Source organism: Spermophilus citellus, assembly GCF_964194105.1.
Source record: "Spermophilus citellus genome assembly, chromosome: 3".
In the NCBI taxonomy this organism is placed as follows: Eukaryota; Metazoa; Chordata; class Mammalia; order Rodentia; family Sciuridae; genus Spermophilus; species Spermophilus citellus.
Genome location: NC_138184.1, coordinates 141,266,805 through 141,291,106, shown reverse-complemented (window position 1 = coordinate 141,291,106; position 24,302 = coordinate 141,266,805). Strand labels below are relative to the sequence as shown.

General features: G+C 49.3%; 1 protein-coding gene across 9 annotated transcripts in view; it reads left to right on the top strand.

Annotated features, from left to right (window-relative positions):
• ADCYAP1R1 (ADCYAP receptor type I) overlaps positions 1-17,623 on the top strand; it is a 51,599-nt gene extending 33,976 nt beyond the window's left edge. For 4 of the 9 annotated variants that reach the window (XM_081286760.1, XM_081286759.1, XM_081286762.1 and 1 more), the window contains 7 exons: positions 225-294; positions 3,748-3,839; positions 6,599-6,682; positions 10,957-11,037; positions 14,115-14,244; positions 15,831-15,872; positions 17,302-17,623. In XM_081286760.1, coding sequence (XP_081142886.1) covers positions 225-294; positions 3,748-3,839; positions 6,599-6,682; positions 10,957-11,037; positions 14,115-14,244; positions 15,831-15,872; positions 17,302-17,490 — 688 coding nt within the window. In that variant the 3' untranslated portion in view covers positions 17,491-17,623. Of the gene's footprint in view, positions 1-224; positions 295-3,747; positions 3,840-6,598; positions 6,683-10,953; positions 11,038-14,114; positions 14,245-15,830; positions 15,873-17,301 lie in introns of all 9 variants that reach the window. The other 5 variants (XM_081286765.1, XM_081286764.1, XM_081286766.1 and 2 more) reach the window with 3 other exon arrangements.
• Positions 17,624-24,302: the final 6,679 nt, after the last annotated feature.

Genomic DNA, 24,302 nt, shown 5'->3' with positions numbered 1-24,302 from the left:
AATCTTGTCTTGACAGGGATGCAGAGGGAAAGAGCAAAGCTCAAAAGAGGGGCATTCCTATAACCAGGGTCTGGCTTCTGCAACTTCTCCTTCTAGCTGACCCCTCTTCAGGAGCTCCAGGGGAAGAAAGGGCCAGACCCTCAGCTAGCCAGGGCAGTGTCCTGTAGGCATCTGGGCTCACCCCTGGATGTGATTTCTCTTCTCTCTGTCTGTCCATCTTTCAGCTGCTGGGATATGAATGACAGCACAGCTCTGTGGTGGGTGATCAAAGGCCCTGTGGTTGGCTCGATAATGGTGAGTGTCCTTGGGACAAAGAGGAAGAGAAGAGACAGGGCCTGGGTGGCATGGCACATGAACAAGAAGGGGACATGAAAGAGTCACTGAACAAACTGGCCTTCTTCTTTGTTGTGACTGCATTATATTCCATAGCACAGACACACAAATTATTTAGCTGTCCCCCTAGGGGTGGACATGTGTCTTACTACGTTTTCTTCATTATGAAAGGTGCTACTAGAATAGTTTTGTGCATAATTTTAAACATTTGCAAATATTTCTTTAGAATACATCTCTAAACATGGGAGGAATAGGTCAAAAAGGGTGTACATCTAAAAATTTTAGGTCCCAAATTGTTTTGCAAAATTCCTTTAGCAATTCACACTTCCTCTGGAAGGGTGGTGCATTTCCCCAATATCAATTGTCTAAATTTTTAAATATTCTTATGGAGGATAATAGTAATTTCACAAACATTTCTCCATATTGTTAGCTAATTGACCAGTTTTTCTGAACATTTAATCATATTTTTTTTCAATTCTGAATATTCCCATCTATCTCTTTTGCCTAGTTTTCTATCAGATTATATTTATTACAGTGAAGGATAATAACCCTTCATTTGTTATATGTGTTGTGTTTCTAAGACAGCATAGCTGTTCTGCAGTGGAATCCTCCAGCTTTATAAATTCTGAGCCCTACTTCTTGTTTATAGAGTTCTTTCCTAACCTAAGATATAAAAATACGCCTCTTCCTTGTTTCGTAATACTTTTGTGAATTGTACTGTTATGTATACACCTTTAATCCAGCTGAAATTTAATTTTTTGTCTGGCCTGAAATGCTATTTAATTTTATCTTTCTAATGGATGTACATTCCACATTCTCAATTCTTTTTATTGCATCCTTTTTATTGAAATGTTATTTTTGGATCCAGACTTTCACTTTTATGCTGCTAATCTATTTGTCTATTCCCTAGGCAGATTCCCCATTTTCCTAGTTACTGAGACCTTGTAGCATGCTTTGTAGCAGATTTCTCCTCTTATTTTGTTTTTCTTCAAAAATTCCTTGCCCATTTACTCTTCAGGTGGACTTTTGAATATCCTTGTCAAGTTGCAAAATTGTAAAATAAAAAAAAAGTATGTTTGAGATTGTGTAGGAATCACACTGAATTTATAGGCTAATTTGGAGAACTGGTTTGCTTAAATGGTGGTCTTTCTCTCCAAGAGTGTGACAAGATTCTCCACCTATTCGGTCCTTGTTACAGAGTTATTTTGGTAAACTTTTTAAGATTTCTTTCTTGTTGTTATGTTCACCTCTAAGGTGTTTCCCAGTTTGGCCTTTTATTGAATCTAGGAATCATTCTTTCTTTCTACTTTCTGATGGGTTACTGGTGGAGTGTAGGGAAGCTCTTGTCTTTTGTGCATTTTTTTTTTAGTTACATTTATGAACCCTTTTATTAGTTCTTGTCCCTTTTCTGTTGGTTCACGTGGGTTTTCTAGGTAGAAATTACATGATCTGCAAATGAAAACAGTTTTTGTCCTTCTTTTTCAGTATGTGTCCCTTTATTCCTGGTTTCTGTTCAGGGTGATGTTTTCTCTAGCTTTTGGCAATTACCCTGCACAGAACTGGAGAAGTTTCTCTTCCTGGCTTGTTTTAGTATGAATTCTTAATATCTCAAGCATGGATATTGGATTTTATCAAATGCATTTTGGAGATATTGAAGTGATCATACCCATAGTGATGAACATTGAGAGTATTCCAATCTAACTTCATTATGAACAAGGAATATATATTTGTGCCTTTCTTTGAACATATGTGAATATTTCTTTAGAGTAAATCTCTAGGAGTAGAATTCCTGGGACAAAGATATGTGCATTGTACATTTTCATAGATAGCAAAAACTGCCCTCTATGAGCAAGGTATCATTTCTGGTATTTCCCCTACCTTTGCTGATGTTTCTGTGACCAACTCATTCACCAGTCTTCAGGGATTTAATGGAAGCTTATTTCAATCTGTTGTCGTAACAAATATTAGGTTTATTTTTGCATTTCTAGTTTGAAACCTTTGTGGTCATGATCTGTTTGTTCGTTGAATACACTGCTAAATTCTCTTTATTAATATTTGTTTTAACTTTTTGCCTTGCTCTCTGTAAATTCTGTGGTCTTCTACGTTTATGTGCCTGTGAAAGTGTTTTCTGTATTCGCCTGGCTTTTGTAGCAGGATTTTGTTAACTTCGTAGGTAATCTATGAGGTTTTATTTGCTTTAAAACAATAAAGTAGCATGTCAATTACATGTTCCTTAGAAGTTCATAAAAATCATCCGGGCCTAATGTCTTTGAATGCAGACACCTTGACTACTTTTTAAATTTCTTCTGAGATGATTACTCAGATTTCTCTACCTCTTCTTGAGTTGTGTTTGTTAATTTTTATTTTCCCATTTTGTTTGGTATTCTCTCACGATTTAAAATATTCTGCCCATCTTTTCTTGTCCTCTTTCTCACGCCTAAATTGGTCTAACTGTAGTTTCTCCTTTTGGATTGATGAACACATGCAGTTAGAGGTATTTGCTGAGCTAATTCCAGGCACTGATTAGACAGCAGGCATGGAGCAGAGAACAAGGTGGACAGAGTGTGGTGTGTGCTTCGTCATTCCAGTTGATCTATAAAAACAAAGAAGACAAAAACAAAAATAAATTGTCATTTTTGTCGATCCAATCTCCTATTTTTTTTCTATTTTCTTTCTTATGTCTTTTGCCTATATAAAATTCCTTCTTCTATAAGTTCCATTTGAGGTAATCTTTTCTTAGCTTTTTTTGATTTGAAGGCCTAATTAGTTTTCAGTAATTATGATTTTTTTTTTAATAGACTAACTCGAGGCTCTCTGTTTTTTCTTCCAAGGCTGCTTTGGCTATCTCCAAGACATCCCTGAACAGTCCTCATTTATTTATTTGCTCTCCTTCCTCCTCCTTTCTCACATACACACAGCTTCCCACTTTGTTTAGAAAGCATCTGTCAAAGATCTTTATCTGATGGCAAATATTGCTATTGTAATTAGCAAGGCTTATGGCCACACAGATTCCCCATATTCCATGACGCTCATCTTAGAGTTTTTCCAGAGAAGAACTCTCACCTCTGCAGTTGACTCTTTTCTCTTAAGTTGTAGCTTTCCCACCAGCCTGGTCCTACTTTCTTTTTCTCTTCTGGACATGGCTCACCTTCCCCACTTACTCATGACACCCTTCCCTATTTTCCGGAACTCCTGTGGAATTCTGTTTCTCGTATCTCTTCTTTCATTGCAGTGATACTGTGGTGGGTAGGAGCTACATTAGCACTCTCCTACCGCCATCTTGGATTAGAAGTCTAGAGGGGATCTCGACTAGCTGGGGAAGGTACCCGTGGGAAAGAGGAGCCTGTATAGGGGCAGGAGTACACAAAGTCTTTGCCCAAAGTCATGTCTGTCTGCCTTTTCTTTGGCCCTCAGGTTAACTTTGTGCTCTTCATCGGCATCATCGTCATCCTTGTGCAGAAGCTGCAATCTCCAGACATGGGAGGCAACGAGTCCAGCATCTACTTGTAAGTACCACCATGTGGATGCCACGGCCATTTGCAACAGCCACACAGGCCCGGCGCTCAGGTCACCAGCAGGAGAAGGCTTGGGCTTTGCTGATAGGGTTATATCATAATGGGCATTGGCAAAATTTCTTCCTGAATGAAACATAGCCTTTAAAACATAGTTGCCCTCCCTCCTGGGCTTCAGCCAACCCAGGAGCTCCTAATTTCCATGCCATTACACATAAGGGAAAAAAAAGAGAGTGACAGAGCCTATGTGACACTAGAAAAATCAAAGCGGAGAACACCAGATTCCCTAAGGTAGTTCAGGACTTGGTTGTTCAGAAGCTGGGTTTCCTGTGGGGATGCTGGTCTGTGGGAAACCTGTGAGCACATTGGATAGGCCCAACCCCCAGGACAACACGTAGAACTTGCTCAGCGTGCCTGGTGACACAGGTGGTCATTCTCACTGGCCTGGGTGTTGGAATTGGGGTTCTTTCTCTTAGGGCAGCTCTGCCTCTGCATCTCTCTGATCCTTCTTCCTCAATTCCCTCCTTCCTGAGAAGGGGAACGTCTGATCGCTTTCTGTGTTTGGGGTTCACGTGCAGCCTCTTTCCATTGAGCCCAAGGCTTTCTCTACTTTCATGGCCATTTGGTTTCCTACAGCTATTTTTGTGTCATGTCCCTGATAGCATCTTCCCGCTGGCTCTCCCAGCCTTGCTCTATCTGAAATCAGACTCGGCATCTGCCCCCTCACCCTTCTGGCCTTGTGAATGGAGCAGGACCAGCTGGGGCTCTGAGGTGGGGGGGGCATTTCCATGCTGAAGAGAAAGGTTGGTGATCCCCTGTGGTTGACTGGGGGACACAGTTGAGGCCAAGGGTGTTGCTTCCTCTGTTCCTTTCGAAATGAGCAGGTTAGAAAGAGCTGCGGCCATCACTGGTCCTGCCTTCACCAGAGACCCCAGCCTCAGATCACAACCTTGACGCCGCCCAGGGGAAAGAGAGGCGCAGGGAGGGCTCAGCAGAGGTCTCCATAGCACCCCAGCATTCTCCTGGAGAGAGGCAGAGGGAGGGACTGCTCAGAGGCCAAGTCCCAGATCTTCTTGAAGGTTCCTTGGGGGCTTCCTGGGAGTCTTGTTCTTGGCTTGTCTATCCACCCTGGTATTTCCCCTTGGAGAAGCCCTTTCCATGGGGACTGGAGACTATTTCCATATTTTCTTTGCCAGTATGATGATCACATCACATTGGAAAAGAAACTTTTATTTTCCTGTCCATTTACTGTCATTTTTTTATAAGTTTTTGCCAGCTCTTACTTACATGTGTCTATTACATAGTGGAAAATTATTCATTGATAAAAGCCATAATGTCTGCTAGGGCCAGCCCTCTGCCACTACCCAACCTGCCCTAGAGACATCCTTCCTACTTTTATCTTAGGAGTCTCAAAATAGGGCCCTGCTCCTCCCCTCCCCTCCCTGTGGTGTTGGAAACCATGTCCTTGTGTGGCCTCAGTTTCTCCTGCTTGGTTGGGAATTGGTTAACCCACTGACATTTACGTCTGGTATTTGAAATCCACAGTAGCTGGGCCGGTTGTTGAGTCAGCTTCATTCCCATTTGAGCAAGAGCAGCTTTATCTCTTCCCCTTTCTGGTAGGATCTGTTTCTTCTTCTAAGGCCCCTGGGACCTCTTGTTTGCAGGCCAGGAGTGGGGGTCCTTCCGGCTTCCCCTCACTCTGCCTGTGCAGGGATACCCACAGAGACTGTTTGGTTCCAGCTGCTCAGCCTAAGCAAGGATGCTCCGAACCCTGGCTGACTCAGACATCCTGCCCCAGGCAACAAGAGACCCCAGGGTCAGATGGGAAAGAATCATGGGCCTGGGTTTCAAATTGTCCACACTGTAGGCACTGTGGAGTCCTGTCCTAGCACAAATGCATAGGTGAGGACCACTTGTCATTAGCACACGGCTTATCCATTGAAGTGTTGATCCAAGACATTTGAAGAGACAGCTAGTTGGTTTCCTTCTTTAAAAGCATCTCCTTGCCTACTCAATAAATCCTTTTTTTAGAGAAAGCCAAACCTCTGCTAGTTTCAAGCCTGGAAGATGAAAACTTCAGGGCTGTGAACCAGGTGGGTGGGCTGATGGTAGACAAGGAATCTGTTTGATCCCATTGACATCAGCCACGTGTTGGAGTGTTCCCAGGGTCGAGGACACCCTTTCCATGAACATGAGCAATAACCCAGTGACAATGCTGCTAAGAACTGCAGAGCACTTAAAGCACTTGCAGGTTGGCCTGTGCACATTTTATGCTCACAAACACCCAGCGCATCTGGCGGGCTAGGTAAGCAATTCCCCACCTTAGAGCTGAGGGAATTAGTTCCCAGTGCAATGAGTCCTGCAGGATAGAGTCAAGGTGTAGCTACAGTGCAGGGCGTGGGGGGCATTTCTCCAGGCTATTCTTATCCTTGATTCGCAGACCTGCAGGTGGTGTCCAACTAACTGATACAATGAGGTTTCCTGGATGAAGAGGCTCCTAATGGGCTCCAGCCTTGCGTAAAATTGTCCCCAGCCTAGAGGGTGTGGAAGAGGGGCTGGCTGTGAGCAGGGAGGTGTGTGCATGGGGAGGAGGGGAGAAGCTTGGGGGGAAGGAGGAGAAGACTGGGCTTGGTGGGAGAGGGAAAGGCCAGGACTGTGCCCCATCCTCTGGGGCACCAGAAGTATATGCTGGGCTGCAAAGCCTCTTCATATCTGCCCACAACAGCTCTCTGGTTTTTTTCCTCTGTTTCCAGAACAAATTTAAGCCTGGGAGTCCCCAAGAAAACCCGAGAGGACCCCCTGCCTGTGCCCTCAGACCAGCATTCACTCCCTTTCCTGTAGGTTGGTTCCAGCTGCTCAGATGATAAAGGGTTTTCCTACGGAGACCAAGACGGCACTCCTGACCCAGCCTCAGAAGGACCTGTTGGGGTGTGGGGCCCCTGCAGGGGCCAGTGACGCTGAGCCACCCACACTCCTACCTGATGCTCCTGGTAGAATGAATGGCTGGAATCAGGGTTTGGCAATGGCCAGGGATGGAGTCGGGGCCTAGGTCAGGGCTCAGCATGGGTCCACAATTGGCTTGGTCTCAGACCAGAGTTAGGGCTGAGTGTTAAAGTTAGGGCTGAGCATTCCGCCGGCAGGGTCAGCCTGTCTTTGGCTGCAGATCTGAGTTTACCTGGTTCCAGAAAGGGAGGGGTGAAGTTTCTAAGGCAGACACCTTCTGTACAGGAAGAGCCTCAGGCCCCCGCTCTGGCATGGCTTAGCTTCATTCCCAGTCACCTCTAGCCAGAAGATGGGCACTGGAAGCTGCATTTTGGGTATAGGGTAGGGGTGGGAAAGCTTATGTGCACCCCTCTTGGGGCTTCCTCAGCCCCATCAGGGCAGACGGTGTGCCCCTCCCAAGATTGGTCCTGCTGTGGCAAGGCCGCTGTGCAGCCAGGGGCTCAGTCCAGGGCCTTCACCCACAGCCAGAGGCTTCTGGTTCACGCGGGGCTCCATCTTCCACTCCAGAGTGCCCCTGCCCTGCCCTGCCTGGGAGTGTCCCCTCCTCACCGTTCTGCTAGAGGCTGATCAGCAGGGAATTGTTACCCTCATTTTGCAGAAACTGATTCCTCAAGAAGGAATGTGATATAACTTGAGTCACCCAACACATTAGTGGCTGAACAAAGCTTTGAGCTTGAGTGCCCGACTCCTCATCTCACACCTCTCCATGCTGGCAGGGAGCACAGAGAAGAGGGGAGACATGGTGCTGAGCAGGAAAGCTTCCAAGATCTGCAGAGCTGGGGTGCTGGTGTGCTGGGGAGCACTTCCTTAGGCATGGGCAGGGTGCTGGTGTACATAGCACCTTGGCATCAGAAGAGACCCACTGAGGCATGTCTGGCTCAGACCACCACATTCTGAAGCCCCCCAAGGGCCCAGCACCACACTGATCTCTAGGATCACAGAGGTGAAAAAGATGGGGGTTCTGCTTGCAAAGGTCCTCCACAGACGTCTCTGTCTAGCAACCTGGGTGTTTTCTGGGGCTGCAGTCCAACCAGCCTCTAAACAAAGACCACGGAAATGCTCTTGGAGTTTGGCTACTGTAGACACCTTTTGCCAGATCCTTGAGTTCTGAGACCAGGGATGGCTTTGACCTTCCAGCAGACACAGCAAAGCCATGGCAGAGTCGGGTCCGGAAGTCAAGGGCCCCGTGACTTGCAGAGTGGGTCCTGTACCTGCAGCCGGGGCCTCCTGCCTTCTGATTCGGGCAGCTGTTGCTCTCCAGGCAGCCCCACCCAGCACCCTCATCTGAGTTTCTGGTCCTCCCTTGGAGCCAACTCGGAACTGATCTCATCAGTCCGTCTAGCCTTATCTCTTCCTTTTAATGAAATTCCTTTTCTCTTTTTACTAATTGTCCTGAGACTCTGCCTTCTCTTTCTTTCTCACGCTCCTGACTCTGGTCAGCCTGCTGCAGTCTTGTTTTTCTTCTTTTCAGTGAGTTCGTTTGCACAGTCCTTGAAGGTCTGGGGAAGGACATATTTAGGGAAAGGGGCCTTTCCCCTTTCCCCTAGATCCATCTCCCCTGAGATGCCTCCAATCCCCCTTTACTGCTCATCCATCTGTCCTCCTCTTCCCCCATCATGCACCGTGTCCCAGCTAACTTGTCACATAATAGTCTTTAGATTATTTAAAAAAATCTTGGAAATAATCAGAGGATGCCATGTTTACTGTAGAAATATCTGGAGTCCAGGAAGATCAGGGACACTTTGGAGCTAAACATAGAGGGATCTCAGAGAACAGCCAAAGCTTAGAATTCAGGGTGATAGCGTTGGCGCAGGCTCTGCTGCTGTGGGTAGGTCTCTGGCTTCTGACCTTGGTTTCTGGGCCATTTAGGGGAGACCAGGCCATCTAGGGGAGACCAGTCAGCCTTTCAGTCCATGCAAGGGAGATAATAAGGATAGAATGAATAACTACCATTCCTGTATGACCTAATGAACCCTTTTAATTATTGAGAAAAAAGTCCTTATTTGCATCTGTGTGTCTTCTTGTATATTTGTAATGGAGACTTTGGGCATTCATTGAGGACACATGAAAAACTTAGATGCATGAATAGCTGGGAACTCTAATTAAAAAGCAGATCTTGAGTCAAGCAGGCCAGGGTGGCCCCGAGAGTCTGCCATTTCTAAGAAGTTCTTAGGTGGATCCTGTTGCTGCTGGTCTGGGGAAAGCAAAGCATCAAACCACACCACACATTTCTCTTCTTCAAAAATGGGCTCACAGTAACCACCTTGCAAGTAATGAGAACAGAAAGGGGCCATTTATAAAATGAGAACCACAAACCCACAGAGGCACAGCACAGATGCTGGGCAGGCTGGGGTTGGTCTCATCTTTGAAGCATATGATACACATTTTTTTTTAAATTTTGTTCTTTTTAGATACACATGACAGAAGAGTGTATTTTAACATGTTACACATACATGGAGTATAACTCATTATACTAATTAGTATCCCATTCTTGTGGTTGTACAAGGTGTGGAGTTACACTGGTTGTATATTCATCTATGAATAGAGGAAAGTTATGTCTGATTCATTCTATCATCTTTCCTATTACCATCCTCCCCCCTTCCCTTCATTCCCCTTTGTCTAATCCAATGAACTTCTACCCCCCCACACACACACCCCATTGTGTGTTAGCATCCGCACATTGGAGAGAACATTTGGCCTTTGGTTTTTTGGGATTAGCTTACTTAGCATGATAGTCTCCAGTTCCTTCTACTTACCAGCAAATGCCATAATTTCATTTTTCTTTACGGCTGAGTAATAATATTCCATCAGAAGTGCATGATACACATTCTTCCCCCAGCAGAATGACATGTCCCCACATGTCACGTGCCTTCGGACTTGTACTCAAAGAGGTGGAGTCAAAAAGAGCATATCTATGAATGCCAAGGATCTAACCTCTCCCAAATATCTGACTTCATGGACATCTGATTCATGTTTAATACATCAGTTCACCATCCAGTACTAGGAATCTCAAGGCCACGTGTGTGGCCCCTGAGAAGGGCTTTGAAGGAGCTGCTCCTATGTGTGAGATGATGCAGCTGTTGACCCATCTTGAGAGGAGAACAAATGTCCACAGCTTGTGCCCACTCAAGCATGAACAGGAAGGAATGAAAGAGATGGAGTCTGTATACCCTGAGGCTTGTGCCCACCCAGCAGGCTATAGAGCTAGACTGGCTTCTGGGCCCACCTTCTTAAAGTCACCTGTTTCTGCAGGACATGGGGCAGTGCTCCAAAGCTATTCTCTCAGTCTTCAGCACCTGCCCACTGAATTCCCAGCACTATGCAGAACTCTCCAGGGCAAGGGAAATGCCTGGCACCTGCGCTGTTTGCATGGTCACCCCTGGCTACATGTGGCCCTTGAGCTTTTATGATATGGCTAGGACAACTGAGGAGGTAGATTTTTAAGTTGATTTCATTTTAATTGATTTTAATCCAAATAGCCGAATATGGGTAGTGACTCTCAGAGTGGACAGTGCAAGTCCAGACTAGACCGATGAGCAGTGCTTTCAGTCTGGTCTTCTGTAGATAGCACTCTTGACACTGAGAGGAAGGCCAGCCTGGGCTGGAGGAGAGAGGGATAGAGGGGATGACCAGAGGACACCTAAGGTGACACACACAACCAAGCTCAGAGCTCACTCTGCCCAGACCAGGCAGCGTGTGATGAGGTCTGTGGTGTGAGTTTCCAGCTGTCTATCTCACTGAGTGACCTGCAGCAAGACTGTGTGCTCAGCAGCTTGGGGCTGAGCCTCGGGCTCCCTGCCTCGGCCCCTGCCCACATCCCACCTTCTGAACACACACCTTCCCCCTAAGATCATCGACCCATTGGTGGTCCCAGTGAGTGCTTGTGGGTGTGTGTGCAACTAAGCACACACCTACACATGTGGGCGTGCCTTTCTCTGTCCAGAGCCGATTGAGTCTTGGCCTTAGGCTTCCTTGTTCTCCTCATGAATGTCCTGGCCCTGCCTCCACCCCCCTGTTCCTCTGCCCTCCCTCCTTAAGTCCTGCCTCAGTTTCTTCCTTGCCCGGTGTCCCCAGCTGACAGAAGTGCTAATCTTGTCACACCCAGCAGCTGCGTGCAGAAATGCTACTGCAAGCCACAGCGGGCTCAGCAGCACTCTTGCAAGATGTCAGAACTGTCCACCATTACTCTGTAAGTGTGCGTGGCCGTGGCTGTGGCCGGGTGTCCTGGAGGGGAGGGGGACGCATGCCGCCACTGCCTCGAGCTTGCGTCTTGGTAGGCTGGAGAGTGGAGAGCCACCTTGTGCTTCCCAGCCTGGCCCTGATCCCCGGCTGTTGCATGTTGACGTCTGTCCCCGTGTCTTGTGAGTTCTCTGTAATCTTGTGGTCCTGGGGCGGGAGGGCAAGGTGTGGGGACGGAGCTGCAGTATGGTAGCAGCATTCTGGGGGCTTGGCTGGTGCTGAGGAGGAAGCTCTGCAGTCTTGGTTGCTGCCTTGTGTGTGTAACCTTTCCCCAAATCCCCCACTTCTCTGAGCTTCAGTCTTTGCAATTGCAAAATTATTTCTAATAAGGGTGAGAACTTTAGTTTATCGAGGCCAAACCCCTGCACACAGGAGGGGACCCTCACTCCGATATTTAGAGCACTCAATGTGCAAGTTGGTAGCAAGTCACTTGTTTCGGCAGCCACTCTATGAGGTGGGTCCTTGTATTGTCCCCATTTTACAGATGAGAAAACTGAAGCACAGAGAGGTGAAGTGACTCACTCGAGGCCACTTTATTGGCAGGGTGAGAATTTGAACCCAGGATTTGAACACTGTGCTTAGGTTGACTCTGACCAGGTCAGCCTCAATTTGGATGTCCACGTGGACTGGGGGTGTCATTGCCTCCTTGGCAGCCCCTTGTCATTGATGCAGCTCCAGTCACTGGAGGCTCTTCTTGGCATTTTAGGATTCTTCTGCCTATTGAAGTCTTCTCAGGGCAGTAGGACATTGCTACGCCCTGTGTCACTGTCTCTCTGGGTGATCAGATTATAGTGTGAGGCTTATATCCTAAGTTCCAATTGTAGGGCCTCCAGGCAGGTCAGAGGTCCACAAGCCCCACCCCCCTGAGCTTTAGAGGTCTTCTCTGTCCTCAGTGCCCTGTCTGCCAAAGGGGCCCCTGCAGCCACCTGGGTCCCTGCCTAAAATCCCTGACTTTGCTGAGGCTGCTGCAGGGTGCTGGGGAGGGATGCTGCCCATGGCCTATCCATGGGATACCCTTGGTGCAGCTACCACTTCTGTTCTGGGCCTGGGAAGAGCCTGAGCCCCTGCATGAAAAGCCCCACTGTGAACCCAATGCATCTCATGCCAGCATTGACACTGGAGAGGTTTGACATCTTGGTTTCCAGGGCTCTTTTCAGACGATAAGGCCAGGTTCCTGGAAACTGTCCATTTGCAGGACAGGAAGACAGGAGGGAGGGAGGCAGGCACCCCAGTCCTGTTTCAGGGCAGCCTCCCTTCCTGAGCTCCTTCAACAGGTGTGTGTTTTAAAGTGAGCCTGTTAGGCAGGACCAGAGTGAAGCCCCCGGGGGGGCCACACATTGCATTTCCAGCCCCTTTCTTTGGCTCTTCTTAATCTGTCACCCTCTGCTGCCTTCTGGTTCCAGACTCTGGGCACCCAGAGATGAGCAGCACCCACGTGCCCAGATGTCTGGCTTTAAGGACTCCGGGCTCTTGTGCCTGTGTGGTCCATGGATTCCTCCCTGGAGCAGGCATTTCTGGGCATCAGGTCCAAGCCCAGAGGTGCTTGCTGCAGGACATCACAGACAAACAGGAGCCTCTCTGCCTTCTTCAGGGGGCACTTTCTAAGAGGAAGGCTGAGAGGACAGGCTACTCAGGGCTGCATGTGGACTCCCAGCAGGGATTGCTCAGCTCCTGTTGGCCCTGATCTGGTCTAAGGACCCTCAGGGCCTGCAGAACAGGCTGTGAGCAGGGAGGAGGTTGGCCACACTCCAGTGGCCTCTTCCCTTCTGGGCTGAGCTTCCTCTTCCTGTAGGTCTTCTCAGGCTGTTCCTCCTCCTTATTCCCTGTGTCTCTTCCTCTTCCTTGCCTGCCTTCTCCCTCCTGCCTTCTCCTCACAGAAGCCAAGATACCAAGACCTTGCACAGATCTCATGGTTTCAATTTTCTAGAAGTTTGGAACCTCCACATTCAATATAACGTTCTCTCCTAGAAAGTCTGGGATGGGGAGGAAGGAGAAGCACAGAGTACAATTGCCCCTATCAAACAGGCACCCTAAACTTCATGTCCACTTTTGTGAACCATCCTCTGTGGGGAGAGCACGGTCTGACCCTCCAGAGAGCCAGGTTGGGTGCAGCTGAGGGACAGAACACATCTGCAGGACAGGACTGGGCTCTTTGGGGAGGCCCACAGGGAGCCAGTAAGCTGGAGCAGGTGGAGATGGGGTCCTGGGAGCTCCTGGGAGAGTTTCCTCCCTAGAGAGCACAGCTGCCTGGTGTCCCCATCCTGGGTCTCTAAGCCTCTGCACCCTTAGAACAGGGCACCACTCCACTCTTGACCTGAGAGCCAGTGGTGGGCTGAGAGTCAGGGAGAAAGTGGGCCACACATCTGGTAGTTCCCCTGTCTGTCCCACCTTGGAGCCAAGATTGTTCTCTCCCCTTTACCCAGTTTCCTGGGCAGAAGCTTCTTCCTGCCTGGGAAGAGATGGTTTATGCCCAGAGTCTGTAGGTCCTTCCTAGAATCCAGCTGTGGTCCAGCCAATGCCCTCTCTCCCTGTGTTCAGCACTCCTATTACTTTCTGGGAATGTCCTCCACTCACCCCAGACTCAGAAACACAGAAACTCTGTGGCCTTCAGGAGCAACTTTTGTGGCACATAGAATTTCCTTCCAGAACAGGGAGAAGCTTTGCTTTGCCTCCAGCCTCCTGAATACCAGTCCTGTGTTTTGCTCTGAATTTATTTACCCCCAAGGGTTTTACACATTGCTCAGGGGGGGTCCTATAAATAGTGTGTACATTTTTAGTGGCTCTGCAGGATGTTGACTGGGTGCCTTGCAGACTGGGGAAGCCCCGCCCCACAATAGCTCAGGGAGTCCTGGAAGCCTGGGCCCTGGTCAGTTCCCTTCTTTCCCAGGTCCCTTGCACTGACGTAATGCTGAGCAGAACTGTTGACAGGGACCTGGGGGAGAGCCAGGGGCTGGGACTGGATCCTCTGTGGCTCTGGTCCCAAGACCTGGCAGTCTCTGGAGCACATGTGCTACTTTCTCTCCACAGACGGCTGGCCCGGTCCACCCTGCTGCTCATCCCGCTGTTTGGAATCCACTACACTGTATTCGCCTTCTCCCCAGAGAACGTCAGCAAGAGGGAAAGACTCGTGTTTGAGCTGGGGCTGGGCTCCTTCCAGGTAAGGCATGGCACAATTGGAGGGAAGAATTCCCCAGAACCAGGGGTAGTTCTGGAACCTCTTCACCTCACTCCAGGTCTCAGTGTTTCTGTCTCTGAAATAAGTACTAGAATAGAAGCACTCTGTGAAAGCTCTAGGAAGACACGCCAATATCTGCACATCACTATGACTGAGCTTCCTGTGCCACGCCTCTTGGGCAATCTGAGATGACAGTTGTCCATCAGCCTGGGCTGCAGGGTGGATGGCTTTGAGAGCCCTGTGTGTCCACATCCTGATTTCAGCCTTCTAATCCTGTACCCCTGCAGGGCTGGAGTTCTGTCTTACTCAAGTCAGGGTCCCTGGCACAGGAGTCCCCAGCATAGGACCTGGCCTCAGGAGTTGAGTGAGCTTGGCAAGGACATGAGCAAATAGATGCATACCCAAGTGAGCCAGGAGATGCGGGGAGCAGTGGAGTAATGAGTCCACATGGGGAGGGATGAATGATGGGGCTGTGAGTCCTGGTGTGCGTGGGCAGTAACAGTGGGTTCATAGGGGAAGGATGGCTCCCTGGGGTGTGCTGGGTAGAGTGTCTGTCTCTGAGCCATCTGCTTAATATAGCATTTGAGCTTGGTGGTCAGGACATTATTCTGGACATCTGACTGGTGTCTTACATTCTAATTCAAGGCCACTTTACCTGGCTCAGCTTCTGAACCTGCTCAGACTGGGACAGATTTTTATAGAGCAAGTTCTGAACCAGGAATCAGAACCCAGGGCTCCCATGTTTGGACTTGCTGATGTATTCCAGTCCTTATTCCGCTGACACCTTCAAATGACCACCTAGGGCACAGGGATTGCAAGAAATTTGTTGGCAGCATTCAGGAGAATGTTCTCGTTTTTTTTTTTTTTTTTTTTGGTGTACATGTAGAGTGGCTAAACCCATGTTCCATGCCAAGGACTGACTTTACATGGTATTTGGCTTCACTGTGATAAGGGTGGAGGGTGGAGGGAGAGTGGGGAGACAGTAATAGTTAAAGAAAACATGCTTCTGTTGTATCCTGGAGGGCTCCTGTCTCAGGAGCCTGCCATCCAGTTGGAGAGCCCAGAGAACATTCTGGGGCATTCAGGGACGTGGGATACAGCCTGTAATCACAGTGGCTCAAGAGGCAGAGGCAGGAAGATTGCAGGTTTAAAGCCAGCCTCAGCCACTTAGTGAGGCCCTAAGCAATTTGGCAAGACCCTGTCCTGTCTGAAAATAAAAAATAAAAAAAGGGCTGGGGATGCAGCTCATTGATAACTCATCCCTTGGTTCAATCCCTGGTCCCACAAAAAAGGGGGGGGGGGCAAAAAGGCATTGGGAAGGGTTCTACCAAGGGCACATGGGATTCAAAGCCTGGGTGTATTGGTGGGTTCTCGCCCACCAGCCACCTGGCTTCCTGACTGCCCATCTTGGTGGAGCAGAACACATCTGTCTCATCCCAGAGCCTTGGGCAGGGTCCCCTATCCAGGTCTTGGCATTTTTCTGCTTCCTGTTGTCATGCTCTCACCCCTGCCCTCCCCCACACCCCCTGCATATGGCATTCTGAGGTTTATTTCTCCTCTTTCCCCAGGGCTTTGTGGTGGCCGTTCTCTACTGTTTTCTGAATGGGGAGGTAAGACCCTGGCCATTTGGCTTCTCACCAGTGGAAGTGGGGATTGCTGGGGAGCAAACACCAGGATAGATCCCCCTGACAAGAGTTTTGCTAGGTTCTCAGCACCTAGGGGAGGAGCTGGTCACACAGCTGCAAGTGTCCTGTCTTGTCAGGGTCTCCTGACAGCTTCCACCTGGGCCAGGACCTTTCCCACTTGGCCGCTGAGGCCCACCCTGAGCACAGAGCTCTACCCAAAGGAAGACAGCAGCTCTGTTGAGTCCAGAGCTCCTGCACGTGCACTCGTGAGAGGCAACTCAGTGAGGAGGAGGTGACAGCGAGGCAGGGGAGGACACAGGCATAGGGACCACAGGTCAGGAGGCTGTGATGGGCAAGATTGCTAGACCAGGAGCTGTCCAGCATTCAGCGCTGCCCCCCAGCAGACCCCCCTGCTTCACCCAAATCCATCCCCTGGTAGAGCAAGGAATGGGAGGATTTGGAAGAGACCTCAGGGAGAGACCTGGAACCTTCCAGTAATGCTCCACTTCCAGAGATAACCTATGGAGTGATGCTCTTGAGGAGAACCCAAACAGGTGCAGGGATGGGTCCCGGGCTGGACATGTGGGATGGGTTTGGAGAGGGAGCAACAGTGCTCTCTGTGTGACCATGACCTCAGCAGGCTCTTCCCTTGTTTGCATCTGAGAAACAAAAAGATTGGGCTCAGCCATCACTGGAATGACCTAGAGCAAGGGTCAGATTAGGACAGATGAGGAGCGACAGAGAGGGCCTTGCAGGAGTGACGGGGAGAGCAGACACTGGAGTAGGTGTAGCTTGTCAAGAGCCTGCGGTGGAAGGGGAGCTGGACGTGGAGAGGGGGAGTGTGGGTGCTGCTTCTAGTTCTATTTTGTGCACTGCACAGAGATAACTTGGCTGAAGGGCAGGTGGAAGCTGAGACTCACTTGGCATGACCCCCTAGTTGCCGTACTAAGTAAGGGCTACATGGGAGTGCATTTGCCAGAGGACTGCTTAGTGGTTCGCAGCCATGACTGCACACTGCAATCACCTGGGATGTTGTAAAAGCTACTGCCATCTGGATCTTAGCCAGAGATGGGATGTAATTATCCATATGGTCTGGGATCTGAGACTTTGAAAACTCTCTGGGTGATTCTCAGGCAGCCCAGTGTGAATGGTCAGCAAGAGTGGGCATCCTTACCCTGATCCATGTGCCCTGCGGGACTGCTTGTTAAAGACCCACCCAGCTCTTTTTGGAGTGGGCCAGAGACAATAGGAAGCTGTCCGAAGGCCTTCCCCAGGCAGTGACTAGGGGGAGGTCTGCAGGGGGTACCAGGAGGAGTACTGGAGGTGACAGCCTCGGAAGGCCTGCGGTCAGGGTGGGACCTGGTGCCTGGAGAGGATGTCGCCCAGAGGTAACAGCCCCAGTTGCTCCCTGCAGGTGCAGGCAGAGATCAAGCGGAAATGGCGGAGCTGGAAGGTGAACCGTTACTTCACCATGGACTTCAAGCACAGGCACCCATCCCTGGCCAGCAGTGGGGTGAACGGGGGCACCCAGCTCTCCATCCTGAGCAAGAGCAGCTCCCAGCTCCGCATGTCCAGCCTTCCGGCCGACAACCTGGCCACCTGAGTCCCCCTCCCCTCTTCCTCTCCTCCTACACAGGCTGGGGCTGCGGGCAGGGGCTGTGCACGGTCGCGCCTCTTCCCTCCCTTTGGGCAGACCCTGGGCTGGCAGCTTGGCTCCTCCCCAAGTGGGGAGAAGGTGGCGGGGCGCAGATTGTTGTTGCCCCTCCTGTTTTGGTACTGGTCCTGCCCACCATGGTCCCTTGGTCCCTGATTGGACATGTAAATACTCCTTGAATTTGGAAAGTTGTCCCATCTCTTCCCTTCCACCCATGTCCCCGCTCACTTCAGCCAGCCCAGTTCCATTGCACTGAGTCTTGGCCAGCCTTGGTGATGGCCTGAGCCCAGGCACGAGGCCTCGTGAGCTGAGGCTGAAGAGACCCTGCTCTGGAGTGGCTGGTCTGATGCCTGCCTCGATAACCCCCTCAGTTTTGACTTCAGATATGGGACCTTTTCTTGTCTGAGCCTAGTCCCTGAGGCTAGCCAGAGGTCTAGCTGGGGTGGCCGGATCCTTCAATGCAGGCCAGCCCCAAGGCTCCCTCATGCTCACCTGGCATCTTGGTGTCCAGGTCCCCAACCTCTGGGTATCAGGGTTGTGGGAAAACTCCACACTCTCTCAATCAGAGACTTCAGTTGGGGGTGGGGTTTGAAGGTCAGGAAAAGTTCTGGTGCTTTTCATTTGATCCAAGAAGAGCTGAGAGCCAGAAATGTGAATATGATTGAAAAGGAGATAGAATGGTTTGGAAGACCCATTCAAGAAGACTTCCTCCATCTCCATTGTTGGACCCCGACATGAGACAGGCAGGGTTCATCTGGTAGCTCCCCTTTTGCCCTTCCTGTCCCCAGTAGATGCCCCAGAGTCCCTAAGCCCTCCTCCTTCCTTCCCCTTAAGTCAAAGCCATGACTAGGTTGAACCAGCCGACTTCCTGTGATGTCAGCAAATCCTGGAGCACCTCACACCTCCAATGTGCCCAAGTCCTGGGCCCAGGGCTCCCCCAGGCCCTGCCTCCATGGGTGACGAAGAGCCCCAGTCACCAGGTCCTCAGACCTGGACTCAACTACTGAACTCTATCTGAGACCTCTGTACTACATCCCCCTGTGTGCCCTTGACATTGAATCACTGTGGGCTGCTAGGGAGCTTGAGGGGACACCATGCCTACACACCCATTAGCAGAAGCTATTGGCGGGAGGAGCTGATGCCCCCCTGCCCCCCACCCCAACCCAGTGCTCATTTTGGCTTCCCAGCTGCAAATGGCACAGCCACCACCTACGAATTTCAAATAGGGCAGAACCAGGTTCAGGGAAGGTTAAGAAAAGTGCTAGAGTGCCATGGCCCCGGGGCCCAATTCATTCCACCTCAGCTCTTGGTCTTGTTCCTGTCTCTGTGTTTGTGGACTTGCTTCCTGACCATGTTCTGAAATGCTTGGGGGTTGCGGTGGGGGTGGGTGTTGCTTTGTCTTGGTTTCACAAAGAGGAAGGAACCCTGGGGGCCTTGGCAGTGCTTCTGGAGACCCTTTCAGAGGGACTGGAGAAGGCTCGAGTTGCTCTAATTTGGAGATGAGTCTTGCGTCCTCCACAGGGAAGTAGGTCCCCAGGTCTTTGTCAACCACCCGGAAAGGAACTCTGCCCTTTCCTCAGCATGTTGAATGACTTGGACTTGCCGTGGGGTGTGCAGTGGTCCCTTCTACCCTGAGCCAGACCTCCGGATCCCCTCACCCTGCTTGGGGAGGCAGGTGCATTGCCCAAGAAGTGTCTACTGATCACCTTGCACTTGGGTCACTGCTGGAGTCCCTGAGTTGCTTGGAAGAAGCCCCGGCCTGGGATTCAGAGACCAGGATTCTGCCCCAGCTGGGTTCTCATGGCTGTGACTATGGACGCAATCCTCCCTATTCTGGGCCTCAGTTTCCCCATTCATGAAATGAGGTGGCATCTAATGTTTCTCTGGGCCCTATACTGTTCAGTTTTCCAGTTCAAAACTAAGGCAGGTAAAAGGGCATGCATGCATGATGTGTGTATCATCTGAGGTTTTAAGGAGGGGGGTCTGAGGGAAGAATGCTGTTTATTTTCTCTTCGAAACCCAGCTCCTTTCCCTTCCTTTTGGACACCATGATGGAAGCCAGTAGAATGGAAGGGAGGCTCAGGTCACGGACATTTGAACAGGTGCCTTGGGTGTGATGTGCAGACCAGCGCTCCACCTGGCTTGGGCAGGGTGCTGTGACTAGGTGGCAACCAGATCCAAGGAGCAGTTATATGGACCTCATTCATTTGTCACCACCCTCACCAGCAGCGCTGTGTCACTGTCGAAGAAGAAACTGACTTTATAGCTACATCATTGTGAAACAGCAAAAACAAGTCAGCCCCGCGTCCCGTGTCCTGCACTACTGCTGAGCCCTGGGCCTCTGTCCTCCTAGAGGTTCTAGGTCCTCTCGGTTTGCTTTCTGTTTGAATGGATTTTTGCCAGTCTTGTGAGAAGATGTACCTGCTGTGTTCTGAATGTTCCAGAAGTTTCTGGTTTAGGTCATGGGTAGTGGGAGGGTGGCATGAGGCTTGGGACCAGATCTTCTGTTTTCAAATCTGTAGCATGGGCAATAAGACTAGATGATTCTTACGTAGCCCGACACATCCTGGAATTCTCTCTAAATACCAGCCATCTCCTTGGAAGGGGCCCCAAGTAAGGATTGTGTCATTGCCTGGACTCCCAAAAGATAAGGAATCCTGCTGTGTGAAGAGGGGTGGGGACACTTGGGAAATGTTCACCTGGAGAAGAACAGAGTTGTTGTGTTCCATGCCTGCGGGGGTTCATTCCTGGGAAGGGTTTTTTTTGTTGTTGTTGTTCTATGCAATTCTAAACCTCACCCATGGGTGGCCAGATTCTTCTCGGGATAGGGAAATCTCACCCCTGACATGACTGTCCAGGTGTGGGACAGGAGAGGCAGTGTCAGGAGAGGCAAAAATTAGGGAAGCTGAGGCTGCCGTGGAGCCAGTGAAGAGCCAGAGAGTGGAATTTAGGGGTTCTGCAGCTTTGTCACGGTCCCCAGCACTGTGAGCCTCAGGACTCCCATCATACTTGGGGCCAAAATACATTCTCTGTTTCAGTAGGCAGCCCTGTGACCCTCTGTGGCATGCCTGTCTTTCTCTAATCCCATCTTCTGTGAGCTGGGTCCTTGGGAAATAAGGCTGGGGAGCCACAGCCTGGCCTGAGGCTGGAAATAGACCTGCATCTGTTATCATATGCCAAGGCCTCTGCTCCTTGATCAGTCCCTCTCTTTTCCTGGAAGAGACTCTCTCTTTAATTCTTTGAGTACCCTTATCCCTTTCAGGGCCACTCCAGAGTGAAAGTAGTGAGCATTGTGTCATATGAATCACTTGAGCCCAGGCAGCATGGAAACCAGCTGGAAGAGCCCCAAGCAGGGAGCAGGGACCTGGGCTTCTCCCTGCTTTGCCACTGACCTGCTGTTTAACCTTGACTCATTCCCTTGTGGCTTTGGGGAGACACAAAAGACTAGAGCCGGGAGAAACTTGGAGATCTACACATCAGCTGTCACCTTCAGACCGATGAGGAAACAGGTGGGCCAGGCATAAATCTAAATGAGGAAATGGCCCCACCAGTACGTACACATCCCTGCACATGAGCCAGAACGTGGTGCTCAAAGCATCTACATCTAATAAACACTTGGCCTTGTGTAGCAGAGGGGCTCTGGCTACTGAAAGCTGTTTAGGACTCCAGAATGCAGGAGAAGCAGTGGAGTCGACCTGCTGGGCTTCGCCACCTGCTCTGTGAGACCATCTCCAGGCCTCTGCCCTCTAATCTGAGAAATGGACGGTTGTGATTGGATCATCTGCTGCACAGGCCAGGGATGAGGTTGAAGTGAGAGACCCTCTGCGTGTGAATGAATTTTGTAAATGACACAAATTTGGTCTCATTACTGGGGTGAAGCCCCCTGAAAGGGGATCTTTGCTGTCTGTTTACTGCATTGAGTGCTCCTGGGTTGACTTTTACCCCATTTGTAAAACCACCAGCACTGGGGATGAGGAGGAAGCCAGAGGGCTCTGGCAGACACAGAGTCTTAGCTTTATCTTCAACTGATTCTGTTTGCACTTGGGATTAGGATGGGGAGAGGACCACGTGGGTGTTTTGAGCTTTTCGATGCTACCCCTCCTGGGAATCCTTCAAGGATGTGGGAAAGTTCTCCAATGGGCCATATGCCCATCCCTTCTCCTTCCCCTGAACTCCAGGTCTGGGAATGTGTCTGCAATCAGCCATGTGTGTCTTGTCTGATGTCTGTGTTCTGTTGCTTTGCACCTGCCAGGGTTGGAGTGGTGCAGTCCCTGGCATCCCAGATTCAACTCCAGGCTCCCTTGTGGGAACTGGATCAGCCTGGGTTTCATCTCCCATGATATAGATGAGCCCCATGGACCTTATTGCTACTGCTGCTGCCATTAATGCTGTGCTCACAACCTTGTCCGGGAATTTAAGGATGTCAAACTGCTGTAGATGACTCAATAAATGTCTTATCATTTTTTTTCCTGGTGGCTGTAATTGATCAAAAAGGAGGTCATGGAGAAGAGGAGGTGGAAGGGGAGGACTGATCACCCTAGAATAATCCAGTCTGTAAAATCCTGTGTCTTTTGGGATTCCAAGCGAGTGATATGGGAATTGGGCTCAATGAGCTGATGTTGGTCTTGGAAAACAAAAGGAAAAGTCTTGGCCTCAAAAGAATCTTCATGCAACTTGAGTGAACTCAGGATCACTTGGATATATTGAGTTCCTGGAAATGGAAGCAGCTTACTCTGTAATCTGATGCTTTATGTCCTTCATATTGTTCAAGAGGAGTGGCCACCAGGTACCCCTAAATGTCTTGCAAACAGGGAGGCATTTCATCCCAGGTAGTCACAGGTGTGCCCTCGGCTCCAGGAGTCCCATCCCCTAACCCTCTGCAGAGTCAGAGTCTTCAGTCCCTGCCTGACTAGGTGCCTAATCTCATTTCCTAGAGGCTCTGTTGATGGTCACAAGTGTGGTGCCCACTTTTATATTAGTCATATGAGTTTTAGTTGCTAGCAGATAATTTGGGCTTATAAATCAGGAAAGGAATTTGTGAAAAGAAAAAAAGTTGGGCAGGTCTTAGAATTCTTGTAAGACTGGAGACACCAAAAAAGTTATCTAAAACCACATATTATGTTCCCAAACTGATGGTGAAACTTAACTGCCACTGTTACTGCCACCAGCCAGCCCAGTGATGTATCTTTCATGCTGGGGACTAGGTGTCCCAATTACTACTATCTTGAAGCACATAGCATTGCTTCCATTCTCACCAAAAAATCAGATCTGGATCCCACGGTCTCCATGACTCCCTTGGATTCCCTGGGTTTCACGCAGGGGAGACTGGAAACTATACTTCTCTGGATTCTACCTTGGGGAGGTCCAGCTCACAAATCTGGAGATTTTCTAAACATTCCAATGGTGTTAAAAAGTCCTGTGAATAATTAATGTCCACATGATTGAAGTCTATGGAAAAAGTGACAAAGCTAGCTTCCTCTGGTGGCCAGATGGGCCGCTATAGAATTGGGTCAACGAAAAGGTGCATCCTAATCCAATAGGATATGAGTCTACAACTGGATAGGCTGGAGAGGCCATTCACCAATGCATCTGGGCATCTAGTGGGGATGTCCCAAGCTGGTAACCTGGGAGGTGCTGCTACCTGAGGCTGAACCTGCTATTACTTCCTTTAGAGATATTATAAGGCTATGTCCTATGGCTCATTTAGCAGACAACTTCAGCTGCTTCGAAAATGCAACTATGAATTAGAGGCTGTGAATCCTGGGTGTCAGACTCTGCTGGCTGCTTTCACAGGAGAATTCCTTAGAGTATAGACAAACATTATTTTCACTGATGTGACCATGACAGATTGAGGTCCCATGTATTTCATTCTTAGAAAGAGGTCACATTCAAGAAGTAAAGGCAAAGAGTCAAAAGCAAGTCGAGAAGCTGGAATTACATATTAAGCTTGAGTTTCTTGGTGGCTGTGAAGATCAAGCTACTGAGTGCATATGAGTTAAGTCCTGATTCATACATCTACTCCTCAACATCGAGTCCTCTTTTCTCCTAACCCCCTTAAAAGAATGTCTTGAATCCTGGTTATTCCTAGGTAACAATTCCTGGTTATTTGTGGGTACAAACACTAAGGGTAATTCCTCTTGGGAACTCAGTAATTCTCTAGCTTTAGCCTGTATCAGAACCCCTTGAGGATGTTTCATGGAACTTGAGTGGAATCAGGATCACATCTATATTTTGGGTCCTGGAAATGGAAGCAACTCACTCTATAGTCTTTGATGCTTTAAGTATTTCATATTCTATGGGAGTGATCATTACATACCCCAAAAGCTTGCCTAGAGGGAGCATCTGTTAAAATACAGATTGCTGGACCCTCTCCCATAATTTCTGATCCCAGCCTCTTGGACCTGGCCTGTGATTTGCTCCCTAGGAGGCTAACAACATACACAGACATTAGCAGCTTGGGATTTAATTTAATTTCCCTTCAGGCTAATGTCTTAAGATCATGAGGCAAAAGGGTTCAAGGGGCAATCAGCTTATAGATGTTCAAAGATGGCCCAAGAATCCAGGTCCAAGAATTCAAATCATCTTGAATCTCTGAATCCTTGGACCATCTCTGAATCAATCAGGATCAAATTCAGTGAGCTATGACAAGGGAAATCCCACTAAAAATGGCTTAAAGAAGACAAGTTTAGTTTTTCTCATACTAAGTCCAAAAACAGAAAATTCAGAACTGGTATTGTATTTATGGTCTCTCTAGGGACTCA